This window comes from Pavona decussata, unplaced genomic scaffold, assembly GCF_977016875.1.
Source record: "Pavona decussata unplaced genomic scaffold, jaPavDecu1.1 SCAFFOLD_366, whole genome shotgun sequence".
In the NCBI taxonomy this organism is placed as follows: Eukaryota; Metazoa; Cnidaria; class Anthozoa; order Scleractinia; family Agariciidae; genus Pavona; species Pavona decussata.
This window is the reverse complement of record NW_028145742.1, coordinates 2215001-2242152: the sequence shown is the minus strand read 5'-3', so window position 1 is coordinate 2242152 and position 27152 is coordinate 2215001. Positions and strand designations below refer to the sequence as shown.

The 27152-nt window shown below is 40.5% G+C and overlaps 4 protein-coding genes across 4 annotated transcripts in view; 2 read left to right on the top strand and 2 right to left on the bottom strand.

The window, feature by feature from the left end:
- Positions 1-510: 510 nt before the first annotated feature.
- LOC146452741 (organic cation transporter protein-like) lies at positions 511-14308 on the top strand. Its single transcript, XM_085097294.1, has 11 exons — positions 511-612; positions 6561-6842; positions 7843-7989; positions 8636-8916; positions 9082-9330; positions 9861-9995; positions 10802-10881; positions 11030-11138; positions 11870-11942; positions 12461-12663; positions 13170-14308. Exons 1-11 carry the CDS (start codon positions 511-513, stop codon positions 13216-13218), a joined length of 1710 nt encoding a protein of 569 aa, XP_084953420.1. The 3' UTR covers positions 13219-14308.
- On the bottom strand, positions 3869-5995 carry LOC146452742 (uncharacterized). Its single transcript, XM_085097651.1, has 2 exons — positions 4422-5995; positions 3869-4382 (listed from the first exon to the last, which is right to left on the bottom strand). Exon 1 carries the CDS (start codon positions 5454-5456, stop codon positions 5001-5003), a length of 456 nt encoding a protein of 151 aa, XP_084953777.1. The 5' UTR covers positions 5457-5995; the 3' UTR covers positions 3869-4382; positions 4422-5000.
- On the bottom strand, positions 13534-20657 carry LOC146452740 (organic cation transporter protein-like). The gene is made up of 9 exons (XM_085097292.1): positions 20082-20657; positions 19188-19334; positions 18294-18574; positions 16772-17017; positions 16516-16650; positions 15802-15887; positions 14966-15074; positions 14303-14375; positions 13534-13913 (listed from the first exon to the last, which is right to left on the bottom strand). The coding sequence occupies exons 1-9, from the start codon at positions 20469-20471 to the stop codon at positions 13617-13619; spliced, it is 1764 nt and encodes a 587-aa protein (XP_084953418.1). The 5' UTR covers positions 20472-20657; the 3' UTR covers positions 13534-13616.
- A 262-nt stretch (positions 20658-20919) lies between these two features.
- Positions 20920-27152, top strand: part of LOC146452739 (translation initiation factor eIF2B subunit alpha-like) — an 8044-nt gene continuing 1811 nt past the window's right edge. The window contains exons 1-9 of the mRNA XM_085097307.1: positions 20920-20977; positions 21060-21161; positions 21764-21903; positions 22247-22283; positions 23319-23398; positions 24341-24453; positions 24960-25028; positions 26283-26358; positions 26676-26801. Of these exons, the coding sequence (XP_084953433.1) occupies positions 20965-20977; positions 21060-21161; positions 21764-21903; positions 22247-22283; positions 23319-23398; positions 24341-24453; positions 24960-25028; positions 26283-26358; positions 26676-26801 (756 nt within the window). The 5' untranslated portion in view covers positions 20920-20964. The remainder of the gene's footprint in view (positions 20978-21059; positions 21162-21763; positions 21904-22246; positions 22284-23318; positions 23399-24340; positions 24454-24959; positions 25029-26282; positions 26359-26675; positions 26802-27152) is intronic.

Sequence of the window (27152 nt, the reverse complement as noted above, 5' to 3'; positions counted from 1 at the left end):
TCCACCAAAGCAACGCTTTTTCGCCGATTTTGCGAAGAATTTAAGTGATCATCTTCAAATTTTCGACTTCATCCGCTCCTTCGGTTTCTCTTGACCCGACATGTCAATTTCATTCATGAATACATTACCTAAATGACGACATTCTTTTGGTTAAAAAACGAAAGATCGAAAGGTTGCCATGGACATCTTTATGAAATTTTGCTTGTCGAAGCCAAGAAAGTGTTACTCAACATCATAGTGATAAGGAAAAACCTCATTTTGCATTTACTTTCAAAACACTTTTACACTCGCGACTACAAAACTAGTTTCGTCAGTAGACCTCGTTAGTTGGTAGCCACAGTTTGTGGCTACCAAATGACGAGGTCTACTGACAAAACTAGTTTTGTAGTCGCGAGTGTAAAAGTGTGTTGAAAGTAAATGCGAATGAGGTTTTTCCTTATCACTGTGATGGCGCCATAGACGCCCAATATATTAAATTGCTTTTTACTAACCGAGAATATAATTAACTTGATGCCATTCGTAGAGCGCATGTGCGAACTAAGTGTTCACTCCGAAACGAAAATGAGTTCTGCTGCCGCAAACGGTCCAACTTCACAGTCAGATAACAAAGAGGTAGGAACTTGCTAGATTAATAGGCTACTACAAGGGACTTGTCAATTCCCCGTTTCCTTGGTCTGAGTTTACTCGTAGCACGAGTCAAGCTCGAGCCCGAGTCAAGTTCGAGTCACGAGCTAAGTTTGAGACTTTGTGTCAGGGTCCAACGATTATTTTTCTGTTAAGAAACGGGACCTGACTTTGTCTAAACCGAATGCTACGGCTTCGTCTAAACCGAATGCGCATTTTTTAGATAACCAATCTTGGAAATCAACTTTCATAAAGCCATCCGTCAGCGGATAAAACTGTCAATTTCTTCGTTGTGTTGCCTTGAAATGTTCTCAGAATTCAAAACAATTTCAACGGCTTTTCAATGATTGACGTCCACCAAAACGCAACTTTATCGGAGTCTTTTGAAGGCGATAGGTTGCTGGTTATTGGTAAACGCTGTAAATATGCGCACTTTTCTTACAAGTTAGTTTCTTGGCGTCGCGTTACATAATCGTTATGTAATAATTGGTTAGCTCGTAACTACGTTAGGCCTATTCTTTTTGTTTCAAATGAGTATAAAAGTTTTTTATTCCGCCCTTGTAAGCAGTTGTTGTTTTTCCGGAGTTGCCGTACAGAAGGCTTGTAAGTAGTTATATTTTCGCTTGTGAATTTTTGGTTTAATTTTTTCAGGGGCACCCAACCGGGGCAACAATCTTCTTAAATAAGTCAGAAGTGCCTTAAACGGATTTCTGTATGCGTTAGAAGCCTGTTTGATTAATTTAGAGCTGCCCTAAAAAAATATTTATCTGTTCGGATATGTAAGGAGAACTTTGGTCGTGCCGAAAGTTTAAGGGGACTTTTCTGCCTCATCTGAAAGTTTTAGCTATCCTGATGAGTCTTGTCGAAAGTTCGAGGACACGTAGTAGCCATACTTTCATTCGAACATTTTAGGGGACGTTTTTCCTCTATGCGTGTGACTATGGAATTTTAGCGAAAATTTTAGGGAATAAAAATGCTCATCCGAATATTATAGACTGGCAGTACTACCTGTCCATCCGAAAACGTTAAGGGATGAAATAATACGCTTTGTCAGGCGTAAATACGCCCCCTGCTAAACGGACAAAGGTATTAGAAACCATAAATTAGGAAAATTGCAATATCATTAGTGCCCTTAACTAGCGGAGTAGCGCTATTATCGTTCATGTACATTTCTAATGATATCTGAATTGCCCAACGAAATTTTTAGGGCTGCTTTTAGAATAATTACGGTGGACGTTAATTTTAGCGGACAAAAACACCATCCAAAAAATAATGGGAGTTCTAAAACGCGAATATATTATTTCCGAAAATTCTAGGGAAATTTGATGGTTTTTCGAAACACCTCGAAAAGTCTAGGGGATCGATAGGCGAAAAAAATCGAATTTTTTAGGGGTCCTTCCATCCGAACAGATATTTTACCGAAATATTCCTTTGGGTGCCCCTGTTTCTTGTTCGATTGTTGTACGTTAACTTTTTCTGTTCGCATTTATCTATTCTGTATTTTTCTTTCGTTACATTTGCTCTAGTGAATCGCGCAAACTGTACTTGGAGTGTCCAATAGGTATCCAATAAAAAAAAACTTGGAAAGAACGACAGTTAAGGACAACAAATTAAGAACTTGAATATTCAGGATGGTCCAAGCAAAGTTCAGCAAGAATTGCTAAGCGTGTGTCTAATTCGAGAGCTATTATTATAAGAACAAAGAATGAAAATCAATCGACTAGAAAGCAAACTGCACGCAAAACATTTTTGTACGATAACCTGGACCTTGAATAATAAGCTCATTCATAATATTTGCACGAGCTGATTAACAAATCGAATATGGTTTAGCGTTGTCTGCACTCTTATCGACAACGATGTCCAACATCACAGTGGTCAAAATGTTGTGCGCCGAGTGAGTCCACAAACTGTACTTGGAGTGTCCAATAGGTATCCAATAAAAAAACTCGGAAAGAACGACAGTTAAGGAGTACAAATTAAGAATTGAATATTCAGGATGGTCCAAGCAAAGTTCAGCAAGAATTGCTAAGCATGTGTCTAATTCGAGAGCTATTATTATAAGAACAAAGAATGAAAATCAATCAACTAGAAGGCAAACTGCACCCAAAACATTTTTGTAATTAAGATTACCTAGACCTTGAATTGAATAATAAGCTCATTCATAATATTTTCACGAGCTGATTAACAAATCGAATATAGTTTAGCGTTGTCTGCACTCTTATCCACAACGATATTCGTCATCACAGTGGTCAAAATGTTGTGCGCCGAGTGAGTCCACAACAGATTTTGACCACTGTTATGACGAATATCGTTATCAATAAGAGTGCAGACCGCGCTAAACCACATTCGCTTTGTTTTTTATCACAATATAAACGTCAAAGAAAATTTTTACAATAACTGTCATAATTTCTGCGCGCTGATTGATGCCAGCAGCGTTGTCTAGACTCTTATCGACAAAGGGAAATTAGACAATCAGATTGTGAGATTAGAAACAATTGTGGTAAAATTCCAGAAAATCATTCAACTAGAAGACAAATAGACTGTTCACAGTCCCCCTATTTTTCCGTGGGAATCTCGAGACCGGTACGCTTCGATGGAGCTGCCGCTATCTTGGTTTGTAAAAGCGAGCGCGATCTGGGGATAGCGTCGAAACTACCGAGGGGAGGGGAGCGGAGTTGGGAGGCGGCGGAAAAAATATTTTTTCGCTTCCCCTCCCTCGCTATACTAACACCCACTCCCGCTCCCCTCGGTAGTTTAGACACTCTCCCCAGATCGCGCTCGCTTTTACAAACCAAGATGGCGGCAGCGCCATCGAAGCATACCGGTCTCGAGAATCCCACGGAAAAATAGGGGGACTGTGAACAGTCTAGAAGACAAACTACATACAAATATTTTGTGTAAGCTGACCTAGACCTTGAATAATAAACTGATTAACAATAATTGCAAGACTTAAAAAGGGAAGGATTCACCGTTCTGCACATGTCCATGAATAAAAATACTTTTTTCGCCTTTGCGCGCTATGACCCAAGCCTGTTTAATTTAATTCATTGTTTACGAACCATTTGGAAGGGAGTTAGGGTGGTAATTTTTTAACATGATTGCGTTATTTCGCATGCAAATAACTGTAAATATCAATAATATTATATTAAATATTTTTGTTAAGTGACCGCCACAAAGGCCTTAAAACCACTCTTTGAACTTTGGTCAAACCGTTCCACACGAAGATATTTCGAACACTCCCCGCTCCGCTCACTCAATGTTCCCGGATGTGTCACATGCACAACCGCTGAACACTACATTCTCCCTCTTCCTTCGCACAAACTCTTACATAACAAAATAAATGAAATGTGTAACATACAAGTATATTTGATTTTAACGTTAGTGATTTCAAAACTGAAAAATATTACTTCAGCAAAGTCCTTGTACTAAATGCAACAATTGCCCCTGGTCACATAAAAGCATGCAAATGACTAGGTAAATGAAAATGAGTTCACTGCAAAACATAATCGTTCAAAGCTTGTGGGCCCTTAGGATTCTTCCGGACGTCCTCAGCACTGGGAACAGGAGCGCCTGGAAGTGGTGGTTCTGTAGACGCTGAAAATGGTATCTCTGAAGGTTTTGCTCCTCCATGATCTGCAGCTGGTGTAGCTGATTTCGGATTCACCTAGGGTATTGACGTTTCAGTTGCAAATCCAGGCAGTCTGCTGCAATGTTACTTGATTCTCTGGAACATTAAAGGGTTTGATGTGCTGCAGATTCTATTTGTACTGCATTCCCTGTAACGATTTCAGGACAACTTGGTCCCCATATCGGGTAAGGACTTCATACGGCTCCTTCTCATACACAGGCGACAGCTTATTTTCTCTTCTTTGTTCCAGCAGAACAGCATCTCCCTCTCGCACGTCACGATCTGCAGCGCGATGTTTTTTTGTCGGTGCAATCTTTGTTAACCTGCTTCCATTCAGCGTCATGGTCCCTGACTGCTTGGTTGCTCCCTTCTATTTCCTCATCCACACAGGTCAGGTCAGGCATCTTTGTCTTGAGTGTTCTTCTAAACAGCAACTCAGCTGGGCTCTTCCTAGTTGTCGAATGAGGAGTGGACCTGTTAGCCAGTAGAAACTTGTTTAACTCCTCCCTCCAATTCTTTCCTTCTGCATGGGCAGCTCTGATGGCCTTTCCTCACCATTTCGCCATTAGACCTTGGCCAAAGGGGGGCGGTGTACTGATGCTCTATACCCAATTCTCTCAGATAATCCTCCATCTTTTTGGACACCAAGTTAGATCCGTTATCAGTCCGCAGAGCCCTATATGTAAGTACGCGAGCCCCTAGCCTCCAAAGCCATACGGCGTTTTGTTGCTTGGCTGCAATGCGACCTTTAATCCTTTTTGTTTAAGCTCGTAAAGTCACCCTGGCTAATAAGATTACTTGCTGAACCAGGGTCAATTAACACTTCCTTACTGATTCCACCGGCAATCTTCATAGTAATAGGAGGCTCACTGGCTGTTGACAGAGCACCTGTTTGATCTTCAATTCTAAAAGCAAAAGAGTCATCCACACTCGGCTGCACAATATCGCCTTCCACAAAGTTAGCCTGTCGTCCACGAAAGTTTTGCCTGCAATCATAATACTGCTGCCGTTTGTGCTGCTTGTTGGGTTTTGAAGGCTTGAATCCACTTTTTTTCTCCCTTGCAACAACGAGCAAAATGCCCAAACCTGCCCAGTTTCCACATTTTCTGCCATTAGCTGGACATCTCCTGTCACGACCAAACTGGCCCTCATTACCACAGTTGAGAGCACGTTTCATTATTTCCTCGATTTGTTCCGACCGCATTGGTGCTCACACTCGTTTCTCGACTTGGATTTACCATGTGAGAGGCTTGCTCACATGCAGACTCCCACAGCCGAACCTTTTCCATCGCATCCTTTAGAGTAATATTCTTCACTTTGAGCAATTTCTTCTTCCACCCGATATCAGGCAATTTGTCGTTTAACAGATCACGTAAATTTTCCTCCAATGATTCGCCAAAGTTGCAATGTCGAGCTTGCTTTCGTAAACGGACCAAAACCTTGCTCGCCTTTTCTCCCGCCTCCAGCGCCATGTGCCTAAAAACATGTCTCTCGCTCGGGATATTGTCCTCGGTATGGAAATGAGCATTTAACTTCCGAATACAGACCGAATACACATTATCCGTCGACGCGGATGGCCCAGGATCTACCAAATCTTCGTAGAGATCTTGGACTTTAATGCCTGCCAAATGAAGCAACTGCGACTACTTTCGTCCCGTTTGTGTAATGCCTTTACCCTCGATGTAATACTCGGAGGGCGCAACACGGAAGCGCAAAAAAAATCAGGGACTAATCGCACTCTACTCTGAGAATTATACATTCACTTCCGCAGTCCGATGTTTTCGTTAGAGAAATCGCATGACAAAGTCTCTCAAACGCACGGAGACTTCAGCCCCATTAACACCAGCCAAACATGTTTTATTAAACCAGGTTTAACAAAATGAAAGTTGGTCAGAGAAAGTTGAACCATATTGGCTTTGACAAAGGATTCAAGTAAATTTTAACTTATGCTTTTTTTTTGCGCTAAATCTGAAGTCGACGGAAATCTGGAAGCAGTGTTTATGAAGGAAATAATAATTTTAAACTGTGTTTAACTAATCAGCGTTTAAACGTGTTTAAGCCTTGGTGTGAATGGGGTATTCGTCAACTTCGCCAAACCCGAGGGGGCGGGGAAGGGGGGGGGGGTCAGGTGGGAAAGGTACTTGGCGGTTATCTTAAGAGTTATCTCTCAAACGTTTTGGCTCATTTGAGAAAGCATACGCATGCGCACAGCTAAAGTGACCGGGAAACAGCGACAGGCAGCCTACGGGCCACGTCGCATGCAATTCGAACACAGATTTACCTCACTTTCCGTTTTATGTTATAGCAGACATCAAAAGCCACCTTGCCTCAAGACGGTAAAAAGATTGTTACTTTTGACGACATTTTGACATCCATCAGCTCGTTTGGATACTGGCAGATAATCATTTACCTGACAACATGCTCCCTGGTGATAATTCCTGCCACGCTACAAGTTGTTGGCATCCTGTTCTTTGCTGGAACACCAAGGTTTCATTGCGTGACACCAAACGTGACATGCGAAGACAGCAAATGTTGTGCAAATTGTACTGAGTATGTGTTTGATGGTCCATTTACAAGCAGCGTTAGTGAGGTAAGCCAACGTCACGCTAGCGTAACGTCTTCTTCTTTTTTTTTTCAATGAACCGCCGTTCTAAGCGACATGGACTTCTGAGTAGTATTGCATCAGATTATAGGCCCGGGGGGGGGGGGGGGGGGAGATACTCCCATATATGGGTTAGATAAGTATTTGCCGCCCGATAGGGTATGGTTTTGGAGGGTCTCGATCCTTAAATAAAGTATCATTTTTGCACGTGTTAACATTGTGTTCCCGGTCTGACCCTTAGATAGATTACCTAAGTTGTATTAGCATAACACTGTCACAGTTGTGAACAAACTTCTCTGAAAGATCTTCCATGGTTATGACGACATATTATTAAACTAGACTTACTCTAGTATTCTATGCTTGATGCTTAACTGCCGATGTTACAGGAACGAAAAAAAGCCGTTCATGATATTAAATTCTTAGTTTTTGTTTTTCCCTTAAATAGGGTGTCATTGTTCGGGTTTGGCCCTCATATAGGGTATCAATTTTCGTTTGTCTCATCCTTAAATAGGGTCAGGGTTTAACAACCTAATCGGCACACACCTATCCCAAATTTATAAGAGTACCCCCCCCCCGGGATTATAGGCCATGCCTTAAAGAAAATTTACTTGGTCCTGCTTACTTCAGGCTCTCTTAGTGGCCGACACTAATTAAAATGTTCGCATCTCTTAACAGTTTTATTCAAATTTTATTCAAGTATTTTATTTAAACAGTTTTATTCAAATTATTTCAATTTGATCTTTCACATTCTTTTTCCGGCTGACTGTCCACGTCAGTCAACGTGGCACATGATATGGTAGTGATAATGAAAGTGCCGATGCAACGACGCCTTGTTGATAATGATGACGATAATGTTAGATTATTTCATAGGAAATTCATGCAATTTTATGACAATTTTATATAAAGTCAATCATTAAAAGATAAAAACCTCAATATGATATTTTAGGTTAGTTTTTCAGAACATTTTTCTTGTTATCTATTTTGACAGTGGAACCTAATTTGTGACCGAGCTTATGCTGGAGCCAATGTGCAGGCGGCATATTCAGGGGGAATGCTGGTCGGATCTCTTGTGTTCGGAGCAACTTCGGATATGTTCGGACGAAGATTCTGCATCTACGTATGTGCTGTATTGCTGGTTAGTGTCGTCACAACATCGTCAATCAATATCAATAAATTATATTGCTTAAAGATGCAAATAGGCCCTTTTCTGTTGCTTTACTCACGTGATTATAAGTTTAAGCATCATTTTCTTTCATTTTTCTTAACGTTTGAGGGCATACAGTGTTCAATCAATCAATCAATCAATCAATCAATCAATCAATCAATCAATCGATCGATCGATCAGTCAATCAACCAACCAATCAATCAATCAATCAATCAATCAATCAATCAATCAATCGATCGATCAGTCAATCAACCAACCAACCAATCAATCAATCAATCAATCAATCAATCAATCAATCAACCAATCAATCAATCAATCAATCAATCAATCAATCAAAAATAATAAAATGAAAGAATTCCTTGAAGGACTGCAATAGAAAAACAACGAATAAGGTCGGCGCGTACATTTTCATTTCAACTAGTTAAATAGAAAATTTTGGCTTAAAACTCCAGAATTTTTAGAACAAACGTCATAAAATTAATACATACATGATAATTAGAAAGCGGTTATTGTGACTGAAAGGTTTAAAGAGGTATGGTGCGTTGTTGGAAAAAAATCCAATTTCTATTATAGGAATTTATTAGGTCTCAAGTATCTCCCATTTTTATATTACCAGGCCTGTTTCAGTCTTGGATCAGCGCTTGTGGACTGCTTGTCTTTCTTCGCCTTTCTACGTTTCTGCGCAGCCGCGTTCGCCGTTGGTTTGTTCGTGGCTCACTACGTGTTTGCTCTTGAACTGGTTGGCCCCACCTACCGGACCCCGGCTGACAAAATCCAGAGTCTGTTTTGGTGCATAGGGGCGGGATTGATTGCTCTCCTTGGCCACTTTATTCCTGCGTGGAGGACACTGTTATTAATATGCAGTTTTCCGCCAATTTTCGTTTTTATCCTCTACTCGTAAGTCCCGATATGATGTAGAACATTTCAACTGCTTTGATTTGTGATTTATTATTTTTGTGTAATGCCACTCAAATCTTATTGAATAACCCCCCCCCGTGCCACCGTTGTCGAACGTGTTTCCCCAAACGGTGGGCTAACTATAATTACTTTTTTTCACGTCAGAATCTTTCCAGAATCTGCTCGGTGGTTGGCTGTTAAGGGTCACCTGACTCAAGCGCATGCTGTTTTGACAACATACGCTAAAAGGAGTTCGTTGTCCGTGGATTCAGATTCTTTGAGTAAGGATTTAGCTGAGTATTATCACAACGAAGTGGAATCGAAATCCAGTAGCTCGAGTAGGAAGACTCTGTTTTTGGATCTGATTCGCACTCCACGCCTGCGCAAACGAACCATCATTCTTTGTCTGAACTGGTAAGTGGAACAACAAGAAATAATACTCATGAATATGTTGTCCTCCGGTGAGATCCTCCAGCGATGGTAATCAGGTGTTCTTCCCTAACTAGTTCACCCGTACTCATTTATAACGAAAAGTTAATGAAATCAGCATTAATTATTTAGAAAATATTCATTTATAATTACAACCTTTGTGGCTACTGAAATACGGAGTTGACTGTTCGTTTGTATATCTTTTTTGTGGAGGCGCGGTAACTGTAGTGTTCGCCGTACTATGAATTTGATCTGACGGCCGGAAGATCGGAGGGCCATTGGTCTTCATTACTGTGTTGTTTCTGTTGTTTCCTTAGACAGGAAACTTTGCTCCACATTGTCTGTTCGTCCAGGTGTATAAATGGGTACCGGTGACATTCTGGGAGTAACCCTGTGATGGACTAACATCCCATCCAGGGAAGCGTGGCAATACTCCGAGTTAAGTTCCGGGTGTGTGGGCCACTTCGGTTTGTATAGTGCGACTTTTACCTTTTAAATTTTTCTTACTCACACAGGCTGGTGATTAGTATGGTGTACTATGGCTTTTTGCTGTACATCAGTCGCTTGTCTGGCAGCCCATACTTGAACCTCTTCCTCATGTACTTGTCTGACGTACCTACGCACCTCATCTGCTGGATTGTCCTTCAAAAGTACGTGCTGTAGTGTCTTGTTATTTTAACCATCCCATCAGTCCATATTCGATATATGTCATCAAGCAAAAAGTTGGTCAGTCAGTCAGGTAATTTTGTTCCGGTGGTCAGTTAGACATAGACATTCACGGAGTCAGTCAATCCATCCGTCAGACAGACAGTCATAGTCATAGGGTTAGCAATCAGTAAGCCATTCAGACTCAATCACTGATTCAAACAGTCGTGAGTAGTGTAGTAATATCTCGTCAGTAAGAAATCAATCAGTCAAGCTCAGCAAATTGTTCAGTTAGACAGACTTAGTTAACCAGTCAGCCATTGAAAAAGCCATTCATTGAAAAAAAAAGGCAGTCAGTCAGACAGACAGTTAGTCAGCCAGCCATTCAGTCAAGTTAGACAGTCAGTCAGCCAGCCAGCAATTCAGTCAGTCAGTCAGTCAGTCAGTCAGTCAGTCAGTCAGCGGCCAGTCTATGGCAACTCTTGGACAGCAATCAGGAGGTTAGGCATCGCAGACCTTCGTAAATTAAACACAGTGAGCTACCAGAGCTTAAAAAAGTTCCCCTCGTTGGCTTGCCTTTAAATGTCGTCAAGGATAGCACAACTCTTGCTTGATGTCCCTTGCCTCGCCATTATATAGGCGATGGAGTCAGAATGCGTCAAAAGGAACACATTCGACCATCTATGGGTGGCTGTCACTGTCTGAGAAACGTCTGACCTAACATTTCATATTATTCAAGGACATACAGCACGCATTATGGAGTGCTCTTAAAGCCGAAAACTAACATGCTGTTTTATATCCAACTCAACAGATTTGGTCGTCGCATTCCTCACTCACTCATAATGGTGATCGGTGGTTTTACTTGCTTGATGGTCTTGGCTGTTGGGAAAGGTAAATTTTGGTATCTGGTATCAATACTCTCTTTGTCCTTCTAAAATGATATGTCAGCATGATTGCACAGACTTTGTCTTTGTCTTTTATCAAATGCCTTTCCCATATATGCGTGCTAATTGGAACATAATTCTTCCTCTGTTTTTAGATCAGAAGGGCGCTATAACTGCCTTAGCTTTCATTGGTCGTTTTATGGCAAGTGGATCGTTTGGCAATATATACCTGTATTCCATGGAGTTGTACCCCACAACGATCAGGTAGCATGCAGCCAACCAGTCACATTGTCTTAAGGCTTGTTTACACGCGTAACGCAAACGCAAGCGAGGTTCACACGTCCAACGTAAGCGCCTTTGCGTTGCCCCGGTTTACAAGTGTGGAATGCAAACGCAAGAGCAATTGGAAGAGCAAGGAAATGAAAAAATTTCCATTTCTTAGGTTGGAGCTTACGTTTTTATTTGCGTTTTGGGTAGTTGACACTTGTGTTTGCTTGCGCTTGCATTTACGTTTCCGTTTGCGTTGATTGTGTGAACCAGCCTTTAGACTGTCTTGCTTGCAGTCTGTACGTTCCCCAAAGCAAATCCTTTGGGATTTCTTGCGGCGTTGTAACGTATTGTAAGGACTCTCTCATGCACGAGGCTGAAGTGTTTAGCAAAAAACAAAAACGATTTTCACCTTGTTTCGAGAGCAGTGCCGGCCCAATATAAGGGGGAGGAGGGGGGGGGGGGTGTTGTTAAAATGTCCAATGAAATGTTACTTAAGTCCACGGGCTGGATTCACAAAGTATCCCTAGGCTAAGATATATCCTGTTTCTTAACAATAGTCTGCTGTTTCGAAAACAGAGGCCTATTGTTAAGAACGATACGTAGGAGGGCTTCGTGTTTCTTCTCAGTACCATACAATAAAGTTACGTTGTAATCATTTTTGTCTGTTTACCTTAGATTGATACTGAATTATTTTAAGATGATGACCTAGTTACTTTTTTCGCCAGGAACCAGGGAATCGGTGTTTGTTCAACCAGTGCTCGTATTGGCTCCATCATCGCTCCTTATATAGTCATGCTGGTAAATTACTTTCTAGACTAGTCTAAAGTGCTTACTAGATTAATAACATGAAAACGCGCGCGATCTAGGGAAAGAGATGGGGAGGGTATGGGGGGCTCCCTTCCCTCTAATCGGACTTCGAAAATGGAATGCCCTATCTTCTTCCTATTAGCTAAGATATATATTTTTTGTTAGGTCAATAAACTGAAGAACTTTATCCCGAACACTCCTCCGGATATCGAACCCGTAGCAGATCCAGAAAACGTAATGTCTCCTTAACTCCTTACATGGGTAGCCCCTTCTCTAGAAGCTTTTTAGTTTGCATCAGGTCCGTCATGACCTGCTTTACACGTTTATTTCCTGACGCACTTCTGGATTGACCCCTGCAACACCCGCTCTATAGAGTGACTTGAGGGAAGAAAAGAATTGACAAACTCTTGCGACTGTGGAAATAAAATGCCATGAAATATGCCGTAATTAATACATGCGGAATCGAGCAAGTTTCCCGGTACGATAAATTATTTTTCTTTCTCATGTAGGCACAGTTGCCCGGAGTGAGTCCGACTTTTCCCATGGTGATATTTGGCTCGCTGACAGTAGCCGCTGGCCTAGTATCACTGTTTCTTCCCGAGACTCTGTTTTGCCAAACCTTCCAGACTGTGGAGGAGGTCAGTAAGGACAAAGAATTTCACGGTGTGGTGTGGATGGAGAAACCTCGACCCTGCCCACTCCCCTGCGGAAGGTAATGTTTTTAAAAATTTGCCTTTAAGGCTGAGTGGCAATAAGAGCATAACATCAATGTTTTTCTTTTATTCTCGGATCAGTTAATTCGATCTCGATTAAACTGATACATACAATACATGCATACTGTTTAAAATAGTATTGTTGTAACACAAAGTCGTGCCTCAAAGACGAAATCTTAAACCTTTGTCCAATAAAACAAAGCATATTTCATAAGCCTGCAAAGATTTTACTTAAGAACGAAACTGAACCACAGTGTTTAGAAATCTCTAATGGCCAATAAAAATACTGTGGCACCTAAAGCTAAGTTATTTCTTCATTTTTGTTTTACTCTCGAGTGGGGCGTTAGCTCACATGAGAGGGAAGTGCGTCCCAATAAGCTTCAATAGTGATTGTTATAATAACCAGTTTCCTTGGAAATTAGCCTCTAGATGAACACAAATCAAAGAGGCTTTCCTAATGCTCAATTTATCAGTTTAATAATTGACAGCTCACAATTTTTCCCAGATCCGCAGAACCGGATGATCAGACCATGTCAACTCCTTTACAACTGTAAAACAGCTGCACAGGAACACCAACGATTATAATATCGCGCTTATAAAACTGCTAGCGAATCTCGATAGAAGTAATGTCTATTTACAGGAATAACAATTTATAAAGAAACACCAAGCATTGTCGACTTAATTAAATCATCTGCACGGTTCAATAGAAGCACTTAAAGTAGAATAAACTGGTAGTTAAATCTATGCTTCTTTCAATAATCAGCAAGGTAGTTTTTTTTTTCGTTTGCTTATTTTTTCTGACTGTTAGCAAAATATTTACAAGGCAAGAAGGGAATAAAGGAACTTAAAGGAAAATCTCCTGGGTCTGCTAAAGCGTTTACAAAAAGAAAGCAAAAACATAACAAACTGAAACAAAAACAAGGGTAGGAGGAAATGTTTTCACCCTTGTCATCTAAACCACTGTGTCCAATTTCTTTTCGAGCGGATCAGGCATGTCTGCTGCTGGGCTTTCATCTGCGTTTGCCTCTTCTTTTTCCATCAAACTAACGTTCCCTTCTTCCCTTGGAGACTCGCGACGTCTACAGCAGTAAATTTTGTAGTCTTCTTCCCAGGCCTCCGCCTGTTCCACGGTTTGGGGCATGGGGCTGAAAAGCGTCTCTGGAAGCCAGAGTGCCATGACGCCCGCGATAATTCCCATGACACCAAAAATGACCAGCGGTAGTGTTTCGTTCATGCCTGGAAGGTCAGCCTGGGCATGAAGAAGAGAAAATGTATGAATGGTGGAAATAAAACTTATGGACCTTAAGTAGAGACGCCGACGATGCAAACGAAAACAGAACTTAAAAATTACATTCCCGTTTTCTGAATAAATTCGCGATAATTTTTACTCATTAAGTTTGTGTAATGTGGCCGAACTATCATCACTGCTTAAGGTCCGTACTTGCTGTTGGATATGCCTGCTACTCTCAATAGAGACCTAAGATCGGAGTGTAGGGTTACCAATGTGGAATGTCTCCCTGTTGTTGAGCAGTAGAGCACATATGACACGTGATAATCTGTAGCATGCCCACTTGTTTTATGAAATCGTACTACTACTGCTATCTACATGTCAGTAATGAAATAAAGATAGACACAAACCAATAACACGATGTACGGTGTTATAATGCTGCCAAAACGAGCCATCATAGAGCACACGCCAATGCCAGTGTTCCTACAACGAAACGAAAGAAATATGTTGACGGAATGTTTGATAAACAAGGAGGATAATAAACACATAAGTAATTTACACTTTGAAAAGAGTATCGCATAAACTTGAGGAGAAAAATGGACTCTGTAAATACAGAGAAGTTGTCTAACATAAAAGTTTCCAAAAAGAGGCATTTCGATGCAGCTTTGAGGGCGTAGCCACCATAAAAATTAAAAGGAAAATTTGGATTCAACTTGGGTTGATGGAAGTTGGGCAAAGGTGAAAACGCCACAATCCTACGATAATTCTTCAACTTGAATTTGCTTTAAAGACGTTCCAGGAACCGGGGTCTGCAGTCATCCCTCGAGACAGATTGTGGTAATAACTTTGAGTATGAGGAAAATACCTGCGGAAGTACAATCACTGATTTAAAGAAAATCTACCGAGTACTAGCGCTGCTATGGAAACTTTAAAAGATTGATCACATTTGCCTTTGATGCCTTAATGGTGTCCAAAATCAGTCACAAAAATATCATTTTAACAACGTGGACGGATGAATCAAGCAACCTGCTTAAAACTGACCATATTTTCAAGTTTATAATTTTAACTCTTACCTGATTATTGTCGGATACAATTCAACAGTGAACACATAAATCCCCAGGAATGTTGCCAAGATGCAAGCTTTACCAATAACGGCCAGTATTGTAACAATGAACCGATATCCTGAACAACAATAAAAATGATAATACTATGAAATGATAATAATTGTGTCGCTTTCGGAAAAAACACAGTCTTGAAAGTGGACATTAGTCAGTGGACAAACCCCTAAAGTGTGTTCATACAAATGAAGAAGCTTGGCAAAACTTCCCTCACTGGTGCTGTTTACTAGACTGAGAGCAATCGTACTAAATTCGTCAGGTCACTCGCGTACAAGGGACTGGAAAATTATGAAAATTGGAAAACTCCGGAACGAGGAGGGATTGGGCTGAAAGGGAGGAAAAAGTAACGCGCGCTTCAAACTGCTCGCAGTCCACTGACTTACAAGCCTTACGCTGGTCTAAGTGATCCTAACTTTTTTGAATCTGTAGTTGAAATCCTAAAGTATGTCTGTCCAAATGAAGATTACATAGCAGGACTTTTCTGTGGTGTTGTTTATTATTACAAGCCAGTAAGCAATACTTTCCTCTCTGTTTATTATAATACAGGTCGATTGGTGCAGGCTTACAGACTGTTAAAAAAAGAAAGGGGTAACAGTGATCCATTCAATACAGTGTTAGTCTGAAGGAATACAAAAAGGAAGGATAAATTTTCCTGATAAATTCGTCGAACTTTTAAGATTGTTTCATCTTACAAAATATCAAGGAAGAACCACCTCACAGGGACACCTTTCCTCTCTCCGTTACTAGCAAGTATGGCGCCTAAAATACTGTAGCATCAAGTCCTCACAAACCTTCGTCAGAAGGGACAGCAAGTACCAACATCCCTGCAAGCCCACCAATGATCATAAAAGAAGCGTACGGGATACGGCGACCGAATCTAGAGACGAAAAATAACCGATCAGAACGGTTTCGTCAACAAGAGAGGATTAAGGCAAGAGAGTTATACGAATATCGTTCACGCATGCTCTATTCCATAGATAATCCGTCTATACCCAACAGACATTAATTATTTATTCCTTAAAATGATTTCTTTTAATAATCGAACATGGCACAATCAAAGTGACATTGGATTTATACAACGGCTGGTGAGAATTTTAGTGCATTATAAAATTGAAAGTTGTGCTCATTTACTTAAATTTCCATTGCGGAGCCAGAAAGAACAGAAACTCTTCAAACGATTAAACAGAAACCAGTACTGTTTCTAACCACTTAAACGCTCATTTTCTGGGCGAATGGCATTTTAACCATGCCGTGGGTACCAGAGGTTATCCTTTTTTGAGTGACACCCGCGTGAGCGGACAACCGACCGCACACCTACGTGCGATAAAGCCTGTGGGCTACTATTCTGGGAGGCGAGAAAACATTAGGCGCCAGCCTGCTGCCAACATCGGAAGATATCCCAAGGTCTCAACCACCACAAGATTGTTCAGTAACAAAACATAGCGGTTGGTATCGAGTTAAAACAAACACCTGGCAGGTTAGTGTTACGAACGTAAGTACAGTACCTTGACATGAAAAACCACAGCGCCAAAGCACCTGGAATTTCAACAATACACAAGATGAAGAAATTCAGGTACATGTCTCCTGCCAAGTTTCCAACGTTCAAGTTAATCCCAAAGTAAACCAAGGCGTTTACGAACCTATAAGGGAAGGCTTTAGATAAATCTTCTCAAACTCATGAAAAGGCAACAAAGGAAATCACTACCGGGAAGGAGGTTTGGAAATGTGGTCTTAATTATCATAAATTATTACCGTACTCACCAATTGAAACCACAAACTATAGTTCGTTTCCTGAGTTTCGGAGTCCTGATCATGTCCAGTATACCATAGCTTTTTCTGCTCTCATTTCGATTTCTTACTTCCTCCTTTTTGAATTCTTGAATGGCGTGTTTGAGTTGCGTGGAGTCGACGGCCACCCGATTGTTCTTGGCATACTTTAGAAGGAGCTCGTGAGCTTCGTCTAATCGGTCCTTGGCGATCAACCAACGAGGAGATTCTGGAATGATCCTAGCGATAAACACATGAGCATACACAAATATCACTTAGTGAGTTGACAAGGACAAGGCAAGTAATTGAGACCAAGCTGCTTTCGGGTTTAAACGTGGCAATAGTCTTTTTTGTGATACTGAAGATTAGCATGTTAACTAAATGACACGTCATCAACACAACACTCCTATTCACCTTCCTAGGCATTCGACTGAAGCCAGGGCTCGAAATAACGGCCGGTCAACGGACAATGTCCGGAATGATTGGGGAGTTGACCGGTCAACCTTTCGTCTTGCCGGTCATGTTGACCGGTGGCATTCAATCGTATTGATGATGAAATAAATTAAAATTTTCACGCTGTTCAGTTGCTTCAGTTGTTATCAGTATGAAGTGAGTCGCTGTGTATTGCCGAACTTTGATCTGAAATCCTGGGTGAAATGCCACAAGAACCGTTGTTTACAATTCGCGCATTGAAACAGACATCGGGGTTCACGCACTTCCAGTCACAAAATTAAAAATATTTTCCCTTTATTGCCCTAGTTAATTTATTAGTTAATTTATTTTAATACACATAAGCTTCTTTCAGTTTATTTCGCTGCTGTAATTTATTTTTATTGTTGACTATGTAATGAGTGCTTTAAAGTGCTATAAGCTCTAAGCAACGACTTTTTTGGAAATATATAACGCCACATTTGCTTCATGGGCCCCTGTTTTAAGAGTTATTTATGTTATAAACTTGACCGGACAGAAACGATACATGACCGAGCTAAAATGAATTTGGCCGGTCATCATGTCCGGAGACTCTCCGGAAATTATTTCGAGCCCTGGAAGCCGGATTCTGAAGGGCTAAAATCACTGGGACCGCACAAAAGCTTTTTTACTGGGGAGAGGATTTGGTAGTACTAGAGTTGACTAATAAGATTTTTCAAACTTTTCGCGAGGAAATGGCATGTATGTTACAATATCTCCCTTCGATATCTCCCTTCAGGGCCGTCCCTAGCCTCCCTCGTAGAAGCTCTTTTGGCTCGTCAGGGAGGAAAGCTAGATTGCGTGACGAGCCAAAAGAGCGAAGGAGGCTAGGTCCCTCTTGAATGAACTGCAAAAAAGTTAAAAATTGGTTCATGCTTAGCGTGCGTATATCGATGTATGGATGCACGGGCACCAAAGAAGCGTGAGAGTTGCTCGAGCGTGGCCGAGAGCAACTCTAGTTTCTTGAGTGCTCTCCAAGCTTCCCAAGTGCATCCAAAACTCGATATACGCAAGCTAAAAGCATGAACCAATTCTTTTAGTTTCTTACCACCAACAGAGCAGCAATGGTGCACCAGGTAAAGATACAGCCAACATCAGGTACCTCCAATCACGAATGAGGTAAGCTAGGAGCGACAGTGAAGTGAAGCCCAAACTGACGAAAATGTTGTTAACTATCCCTCCTGCTGTTCGATGGCCAATCTCGATTATCTCCATGCAGTAGACGAAACGAACAAGGAGGCAGCCGGCTGTGGCGGCACCGGCTATGAAACGGAACAAAGAAAACAACGAGAGGCAATCTGCTACAGCAGATACCGTGCCTCCAACGACCTGAAACACAAAAAACGAAATATGCTATCCGTTAGACCGTGACAAATAATCATAAATTTCTCGGTGTTAATTCTGAAATCTATTCAACGTTACCGGGTATGTGAGTTAATTTATTTCATAACCCACATGTGGCGAGTTTTATTATCACCACTGAATCGTATTCTTCACTGTTAGCATCACCATATTCATGCTCACCGTCATCACCATAACTGTCGCCGTCACCATTGCCTTAGCAGTCGCCATACCAATTACCATTACCATCATCAACACCACCACCATCCATCATCATCATCGTCATCACCATCATCATCATGATCATCATCATCATCAGCAGCAGCAGCAGAGCCAAGTCATCATCATCATCATCATCATCATCATCACCTTCATCATGATTATCATCATCATCATCACCACCACCATCAGCAGCAGCACCACCGTTACCACCATCACCAAGTCATCATCATCATCATCATCATCACTTTCACCATCACCATCACCATCACCATCACCATCACCAGTACCGTTACCATCACTTCCTTCATCACCGGTCACGGTTACCGTCACCATTACCATCACCATCAGGTTCATCATCATCATCATCATCAATACTCACCATGACAAATATGCTCAGAAAAACGCCGATCTTGCGTCCAAAGTGGTCAGACAGAGTGCTAAAGGCAACTGAACCGACCAACAGTCCTGCCATGTATACAGCCTGGGTCATTGCTTTTAAATGCTTTTTGTCACATATCAGGTCCCACTGGTAACACAAGAACAAAACAAGAGACAAATGCAATGAGCTAGTAAGGACAACTGGACGCCCGAAGCTGATTGGAAATTTTCAATACATGTTGTATCACCAAGGCCAGTTATCAGTTCAATAATGGTATCAATATGATAATAAAATTTGAAATTAGAATGGCACTGGCCTGGAAACCGACTATTTTCTCTCAAAACACTAGGAATGCATTTCAATCGCTGTCAGTGGAGAACCGCAAAAAGAAGGCACATGGATCAAGACTAATGTCCAGATCAATCAAGATCAACCAAGATTGAGCGATTTGTGTTGGACACCATGACTCAATATATTAGCAACTGGACGCTTGCTATGAACGATTGTAAATTTGTTGTGTAAAGGCTCTTCCCATCATCACTCCATTGCGGCATTACACTACAACTACTACTACTTATTATTATTATTATCTATTATTATTATTATTATTATTATTTTTTTCATAATATAGTCATTCTGAATATTTAGGATATTCCAACTAATGCACTTCCGGGTCCATATTCCACCATTCCGGTTATTCCAAACATCTGCGTCTCCTCGACCTCGTCTATGTCTAAAGATCAGAGGGGTTTTATTTAAGGTTCAGATTACATGATTACATTACCGTGCCCAACATAGAGAAAACAATTTACATCACAACCATTGCAATGTTTATCGTCAGAATTAAGTAAGCTTATCAAATCAATTGTTCAAAGTTAACTGAGCATTACTCACCTCAGTAACTGCACTGGTTAGACGGCCGGAAAATTCATAATCCCTGCAGTTTACACAGCATTTTTGCGTCTGACAAGTATTGTTACCTTGAGACGACGCGGGAACACAAGTAAAATTCTTCGGAGTAGCGCCGTAGAACACTTGAACAAGTTGCTGCAAGCCGATGGGTAGAGACATTACACACATAAATCCATACAGAAGGAAGGTATACCGACCAAAACCGCCAACCATGGATAAAAGGTCATCAAACTCGTGCGATTTCTTCGCCGACTTTAAACTCTGCATGTTTTGACGGGGTTTTGCGATCAGCAGCAGATAAGAGTAGGACGATGCAAAATCGAAAAGATGGCACAACTCAATTGTTGTATGTCCGACTATATTAATTAGCATGCAAATGCTCTCTGACCTTGAAATCTCGTAACTAAATATTCGGTTACCAAGGGCATAAGTAAATTAAAGGCAGCTTATGTCCATAAATTAAAGTGGTGGGCTTAGGGGAGGGAAGGAAGGAACCTGATTGGCATATCAAGAGCGCCTTTTGGCCTACTATGAAATTTCTTGCAATTCTTCTGCTATTCACAATCATTTTGAGTAAACAATTTTTTTTCTAAAATACACCCACTCCCCCCTTCACTTATTTCCTCAGGCGGCTGTCAAAAATAACAAAAACACCTAATCCGTGGCATTATAGGTCATTATAGATTGTGAATAACCTCGCCGGATTATATTTTTTGGAATATTGTCAAAAGGATTGAACCAGACGCTCTTATTGAAAAGTTTCCTTCCTTCTCGGAATCTCCCGGATCACGTACCGCGCGCCCCTTGAAACATACGTGAGCCCACGAGGTATCAGTGGTATACTTTCCAAACACAGAAAGACAAAATGGACAACGAAGGTAGGTTAGAGTGAAAATCTGCTTCTTTTCGGGAAAAAAACGATTAGCTTCTCATAACTATTTGTTGATTTTTGACCCGCAGCAGCTGTAGAGTTCTTTAACAAATGTATGGTAGACGATCCAGGGATGTCGACCGCAGTAGCAGCCATTCAAACGCTTCTAGAATTCATGAATCAAAACTCAGGTAAGCTTATAAGTGTGAGTCAAGTCTAACATTTAGAGAAGAGACTTAAGCTTATATAAAGCTTATACCTCAGTAAAGAAAGAAATACTTTGAAATCATTATTGATTTGTGTCATATCGCTGTACCGACGCCAAGCGATACCGGAATAAATTAAACGTGTACACTCTCTCGCTAGTTATATTTCAGCAAATAATGAAAATAATATTATTTGAGTGTTAGTGTTAGCCCAGTGGTGCTAATTGGACACACTGTAAATGATGCAAAGAAACATTTACAAACTCAACATAATTTTTTTTAAAAAATCCCAACAGGCAAGAAAATTATGAAAGTCCATTCACACAAAGAATAATAATAAAAAGAAATAGATTCAAGCAGGGTTTCATTTGCCTCAAACTATATTCCCCTTGATTCAAAGCCACTACCAAGCTTTTATGAGTGTCACAGGTGTTCAAGGTGCATAGCTTCTGTCGGACGCACGCCACAGAGCCATCAAATAGAAAATTTGACAGATTTCAAACAACCTCACCTTTTGAATACTTAACTTCTTGTTGGGAACCAACAGGTTTATGATTATCTTTATTGTTATTTTGTTTTTATTGCAGCTGAGACTCTTTCAGAGCTAAGAGACAATCTTAAAGCAGTGATTGACGTGCTAACAAAAACGGAAGGTTCAGTGGCCTCGATATCATCGGGATGTGAACTGTTCCTGAGATTTATAACTCTTGCTTCGCTTGACAACCCAGTATGTATCATTAAATCATTTAATCATATTAACAAAGTTGAAGTACAGTCCAGTTCCCACCTGAATCGAGTTTGTATTGTTTCTTAAAGTGTATATGACAGAATTTTGTATTTGAATGATCAAATCTTCATGTTGTTCCAGTATGAAAACCAAAACTGCATTTGTACCAGACTGTGGCTAGTTGGCTACTGTTAGTCTCAAGCCCTGACAGCTTCTCAGAACTTCAACTATACTCTAAAGCAAAATATGACGAGAAGTTGTATGCTGAAATGAGAGCTCTGTGGGTAAAAAATTAAAAGCTTCCTCACTGATTGTTTAACCTAACCAGGAATCTGTTTTGTAGGACTTTCAAGAATGCAAAAGAGTGCTAGTTGAAAGAGGTAATGTTAAGGCTGGAGTCTGAGGGGTGACAATTAGAAAAACAATAAACATGTTAGGCAGGGATATAGCTAAGAAAAACCTCAGCAGCCTCATTAATAAACCCAGCCAGCTCTTTTGGACTGTACATCTTTAAAAATTACCTCAAGTATTTGTTTTGTTAAAATTTGAGCCGGTGATAAGATCTCTTTGAGACCCTGAAATCCATTGGTAGCCGGCTTTTAGTGACTTTCCTGGTAAGGAAATCCATAAAGACTAAGTACTTTTTTAATGGTGTTTGGTGAGAAAGAATGGGGAGGTGAAATCTTGTAAGAAATAATGGCGTTTTTCTTATGTGTATTAAGGCAGCATTCCCTATGCCACCTAGGAAGAGTCCACCGAGGACCATCCTGCCTGGCGTTTCCTTGTAAAATCTGGCGTGGCTGCCTTTGAGGAGAGACGCATCAGGGACAAAGAGAAGAAACGGCAGAGTAGGAACGACACTGAGAACTCCTCCTCCCAGCCTGGCTCAGCCCCACACATCCCCTGTCCCTACTGCAACAGACTTTTCCCGGTGAAGATCGGCCTGATCAGCCATCTACCCACACACCCCATACCCCCGTGATATGAAGTCTTGGCATCTTTGCTCGCGAAGGACGAACATAAGCATTATTAATGAGAAATAAATTATGATTTGTTCTATGCTGCTTTATGACCTTTTTCCATTAGATTCCTCCTGTTTTCTTATCATTTCTATCAGTGGCTCAAAAATTATCAAGTTAACTATTAGCCAAACCCCAATATAACAACGAGTCTGGTTGTTTTCCCACAAATTCATCACAACAGGGTCTTGCTTATACTAGTTTGCTTAGTACTAGCTAGAGAAGAATTTTTTCCCACCCCATGGCAATCTGTTATATGTGGGTTCCACTGTAAAGAGGTACAGTTAATTATGATGTTTAATCCTAGTTTGGGTGGAGGGTGGGATTTTCTTATAATGGATTTGCTCTTCTAAACGTTTCTTTTTATAACCAGTGATTCTTTTTTTCTTCAAACAGGCCAGTTGTACCTAAAAAGAGCTGCTTCTGCCAGGACAAAAATAGCTAAACTTTGTGATTCATTTATTAAAGATGGAGCGGTAAGATTATAAGTTATAATTTATGTTAAAATGAATTTTTGTTCCTTCAATGGTTTCTTGGTTTTTTTTTTCACATTATAAATTAAGAGTTACAAGTTTAGTTTTTTTTTTAACTTCCCATCAGTGCTTTAAAAATGTTGCAAGATTCTTCCACTTTTTTTTGTCTGAGGTGGTTTCTGGTTTTATGTGACCTCTGTACCTTTACAGAGGCACGTCACATCAGCTAGTTTTGTCAAATTTTCAATGGCATTCATCATTTGACAAGTTGTGCCCCAAACTTGTCTAGTGTATATGCAATTTAGCTGCCAATACAATGTTCCTGATGGGTTGAATAGTTTTTCCTATTTGCGTTTATTTGGCTAACATTAAATTTTATTGTTCTGTTCTGTCTCACGATTTAGCTTTAGAAAGTATGACAATTTTTGAGCTATTCAATATTTTACATGTGTGATCCAGTACAGTCTTTTCAGTTTACCTCAAAACTCTAAAACTCTGTTTTTTGCATGGTAAAAAATCCATGGCCTAGTTACCTTTTTTAGGGAGAGTTCCTGTGTTACCAGTCCTACTAGCACTTTTTTTTGTTGTTGTTGGGGGGCGGGGGGTGGGGGGATGGGGAGAATATCCATAACATATGATACCCAAGGCCATTGTCTGCAACAGAAGACTCAATAATCTGGACAGGTATAGGTATTTTAGTTTCTTTTTGGTCTTTTTTTTACAGTAGCATAATGGGACTTTTTCAGGGTTGAAAAATTTGGCCTCATGCAAACCTCCACGTCAGTGATAATTATACCTGAGTACACCCCCACCTGGACACCCAGCTCTTCAACTGAGAGAAATGTAGCCTAGCATTTTTGGTCAAATTTGTATTTTTGCAAAGATAATTATAATAATGTGTTAGGTTTTGCATTTGCTAAGTTAACAATAATTATTTATTTTCAGACAATACTTACTCACTCACGATCCAGAGTTGTGTTGGAAATTCTTAAAATGGCCACTGAGCAAAAGAAGCGTCTGAATGTTTATGTCACAGAATCTTGTCCGGACAAATCAGGGTAAGGCCTGGCAGTTTCTTTGATGACTGTTCACTTCCATACAGATAAATTTTTTCTAGTCAGTAGCTTTTAGCTACATGTAAGAATGTTTTTCACTATAAATAAAGTGTTGTAAATAAAATTCAGTTGAGTCTCTCTGCTATAATCCTGCTATAATGATGAAATCCTGTTTGAAAAATTATTGGTCTCAGAGAAACAGTGTATTTGAAATTTCTCATTGAAATTCCACTGAATCAGTTTTGAATCATTTATGACAGGAGAATGGAATAAATCATAATTATTACAATTTATTCCATTCTCCTGTAAGGGACGATCACCTACTAGAATGCGACTTTTCATTTGTCATAGATCAGTGTGTTAATGTGTTCATTTGTGACATATTTATCTTATTCACGGGCTGGGTGATCCATGTGGGGAAAACTGTGCCTGAAGTCTTGCGTATGGCACGAGGATTCTGGCCTGCTGAGATGTTTAGAAAAAAGGAATAAATAACCCTTCTCTTTCAGATGTAAAATGAGAGATCAGTTAAAACAGTTTGGGATTCAATCCACAGTCATATTGGACTCAGCAGTGGGGTAAGTCATGCTGAGATTGAATCATGTCTTTCTCCTTTCTGGTCCACAAACATGTACATTTTACTGGAAGTTACCATTGCTCAAATTAATTCCTTTTTTTGTCATTTTTACTGTAATTTCCGTATCCTATTTTTGGGGGAGGGGAGACTCCCGGTCCCATGTAAAGCGATGGGGGTGATCGTTTTACCTGTTAGAGTTATAATGTGGTTTGTTACCCCTTAGGGTGCTAAAATCTAAAATGACTTCCACCAGAAGTAAGGTGGAACCATTTAGGGTATTGAGCCGAAAAATATGAAAGGAAATAAATGTCAGTCAACTGATTTGGTTCCTCTAAGGGGTAAAAAATTGTTTGGACCATGCCCACAAGACAGGACTCTGGTACCTTATAGGGGTTCTTTTCAAAATTTCCGAACATCACCCCCATCACTTTTATATGAGAGTCCCCCCAACCTCCCTGGATCTTATTCATTGCCTTGAACCCACATACAATGTGGCTCATTTTATCTTAGTCAGGATATAGTTTTTATTGACCTTAATGCAATCTCGTACCCAGAGTCCTCAGGCTCTTTGGCCAGCAGTTGGTTGCCAGGAGAGGAAATCGAAAAAATTATATTTAAATTGATTGGCTGCCCCATGATGGCATTGTTTTACCGCAGAGATCCTGCGGTGATAAAATGCCAGTACCCCAGAGGCTCTCCTGGCATTCAACCGCTGGCCAAAGAGCCAGGTCTGTGGTGGAAAAATTGGATAAGCCATATTATTATCATCCCTCTGGAGAATTCATAGGTTTATTTTATTAAGTAAAAACTCTAGAAAAACATCTCATAATTTGCATAAACCTCAGTAATTACAGCACAAGAAAACTATTTTTGCACAAATGTCAAGATACAACTTTCATGCACAACCCTGAATGCATAATTTGTTTAGAGTGCCTCTAACAGTCCCATGGTTAAATGCGTGCCCACTTCCGCCCCAGGCTACTACTCTTTCGCAAAGACAGCCATTCACTCTTATAGCACAGATGTATTAATTGCTAGCACACACGTAAAAACCAAAGTACCGAGAATAGGCCATTTTCACGATCGAGTCATTTTCCTACAACTACTAGAGTCCTTCAATTTGTTGCTTTCTCTTGCAAATTAGGGATATTGTTGTCTAAACCTCACTGGGATTACAAAATTTAAATAAGAAAGGAAAAACGAAGAATCGCCCATTTGTTGTGATGCTGGCGTAAACATGATACTTTGTTTTCAGGTACGTCATGGAGAAGGTTGACTTTGTCCTGGTTGGTGCTGAGGGAGTGGTGGAAAGTGGTGGAATCATCAACAAAGTAAGCAAGTCTGTTCATAGTATTATCGTTGTTGTTGTTTTTTTTTTTTCTGTAAACCATGCAATGACCAAGAATGATCAACGTGTATGTTGGGCCCTTTGTAGTGTGACAATAGATGAGCCACCACCAGTGTTCCACCCATAGCATTCAAAGAGTAAATCCAAAGCTGATGTTAAATTGCACGTTTGAAATACAAAACTCTTCCAAAGTGGACAACACTGCATGGTGGACAGCGTCAGGCTAGTAAATTTCAGCTTAAAGAGGTCGATGTTTGTGAATAGACAATTGTCTAACTTGTCAGTTTTGTTTTTCTTCAGGTTGGTACTTACCAGATGGCTGTGATGACCAAGGCAGTAAATAAACCTTTCTATGTCGTGGCAGAAAGTTTCAAGTTTGTTCGGCTTTATCCACTCAACCAGCAAGATGTGCCAAATCGATTTAGGGTGAGCTGAGTCACTGTGTTCAAACAAACAAATAAACTAGAGAAGGCAGAGACGGTGCAGTGGTGAGAGCACTCGCCTCCAGCCATTGTGGCCCGGGTTCGATTCCTGGACTCGGCGTCAAATGTGGGTTGAGTTTGCTGTTGCTCTGAGAGGTTTTTCTCCGGGTACTTCGGTTTTTCCCTCTCCTCAAAAACCGACATTTCCAAATTCCAAATCGATATGGATTATTCAAAAAATTGTCAAGCACTTTATCATGAGCCCATACCTTGGGAGAATGCGCGTCATAATTCTTATTTAAAGGACACATTTGACCAATTTTCCAACCCTGTCAACTGATTGAAAGTTGAAAAA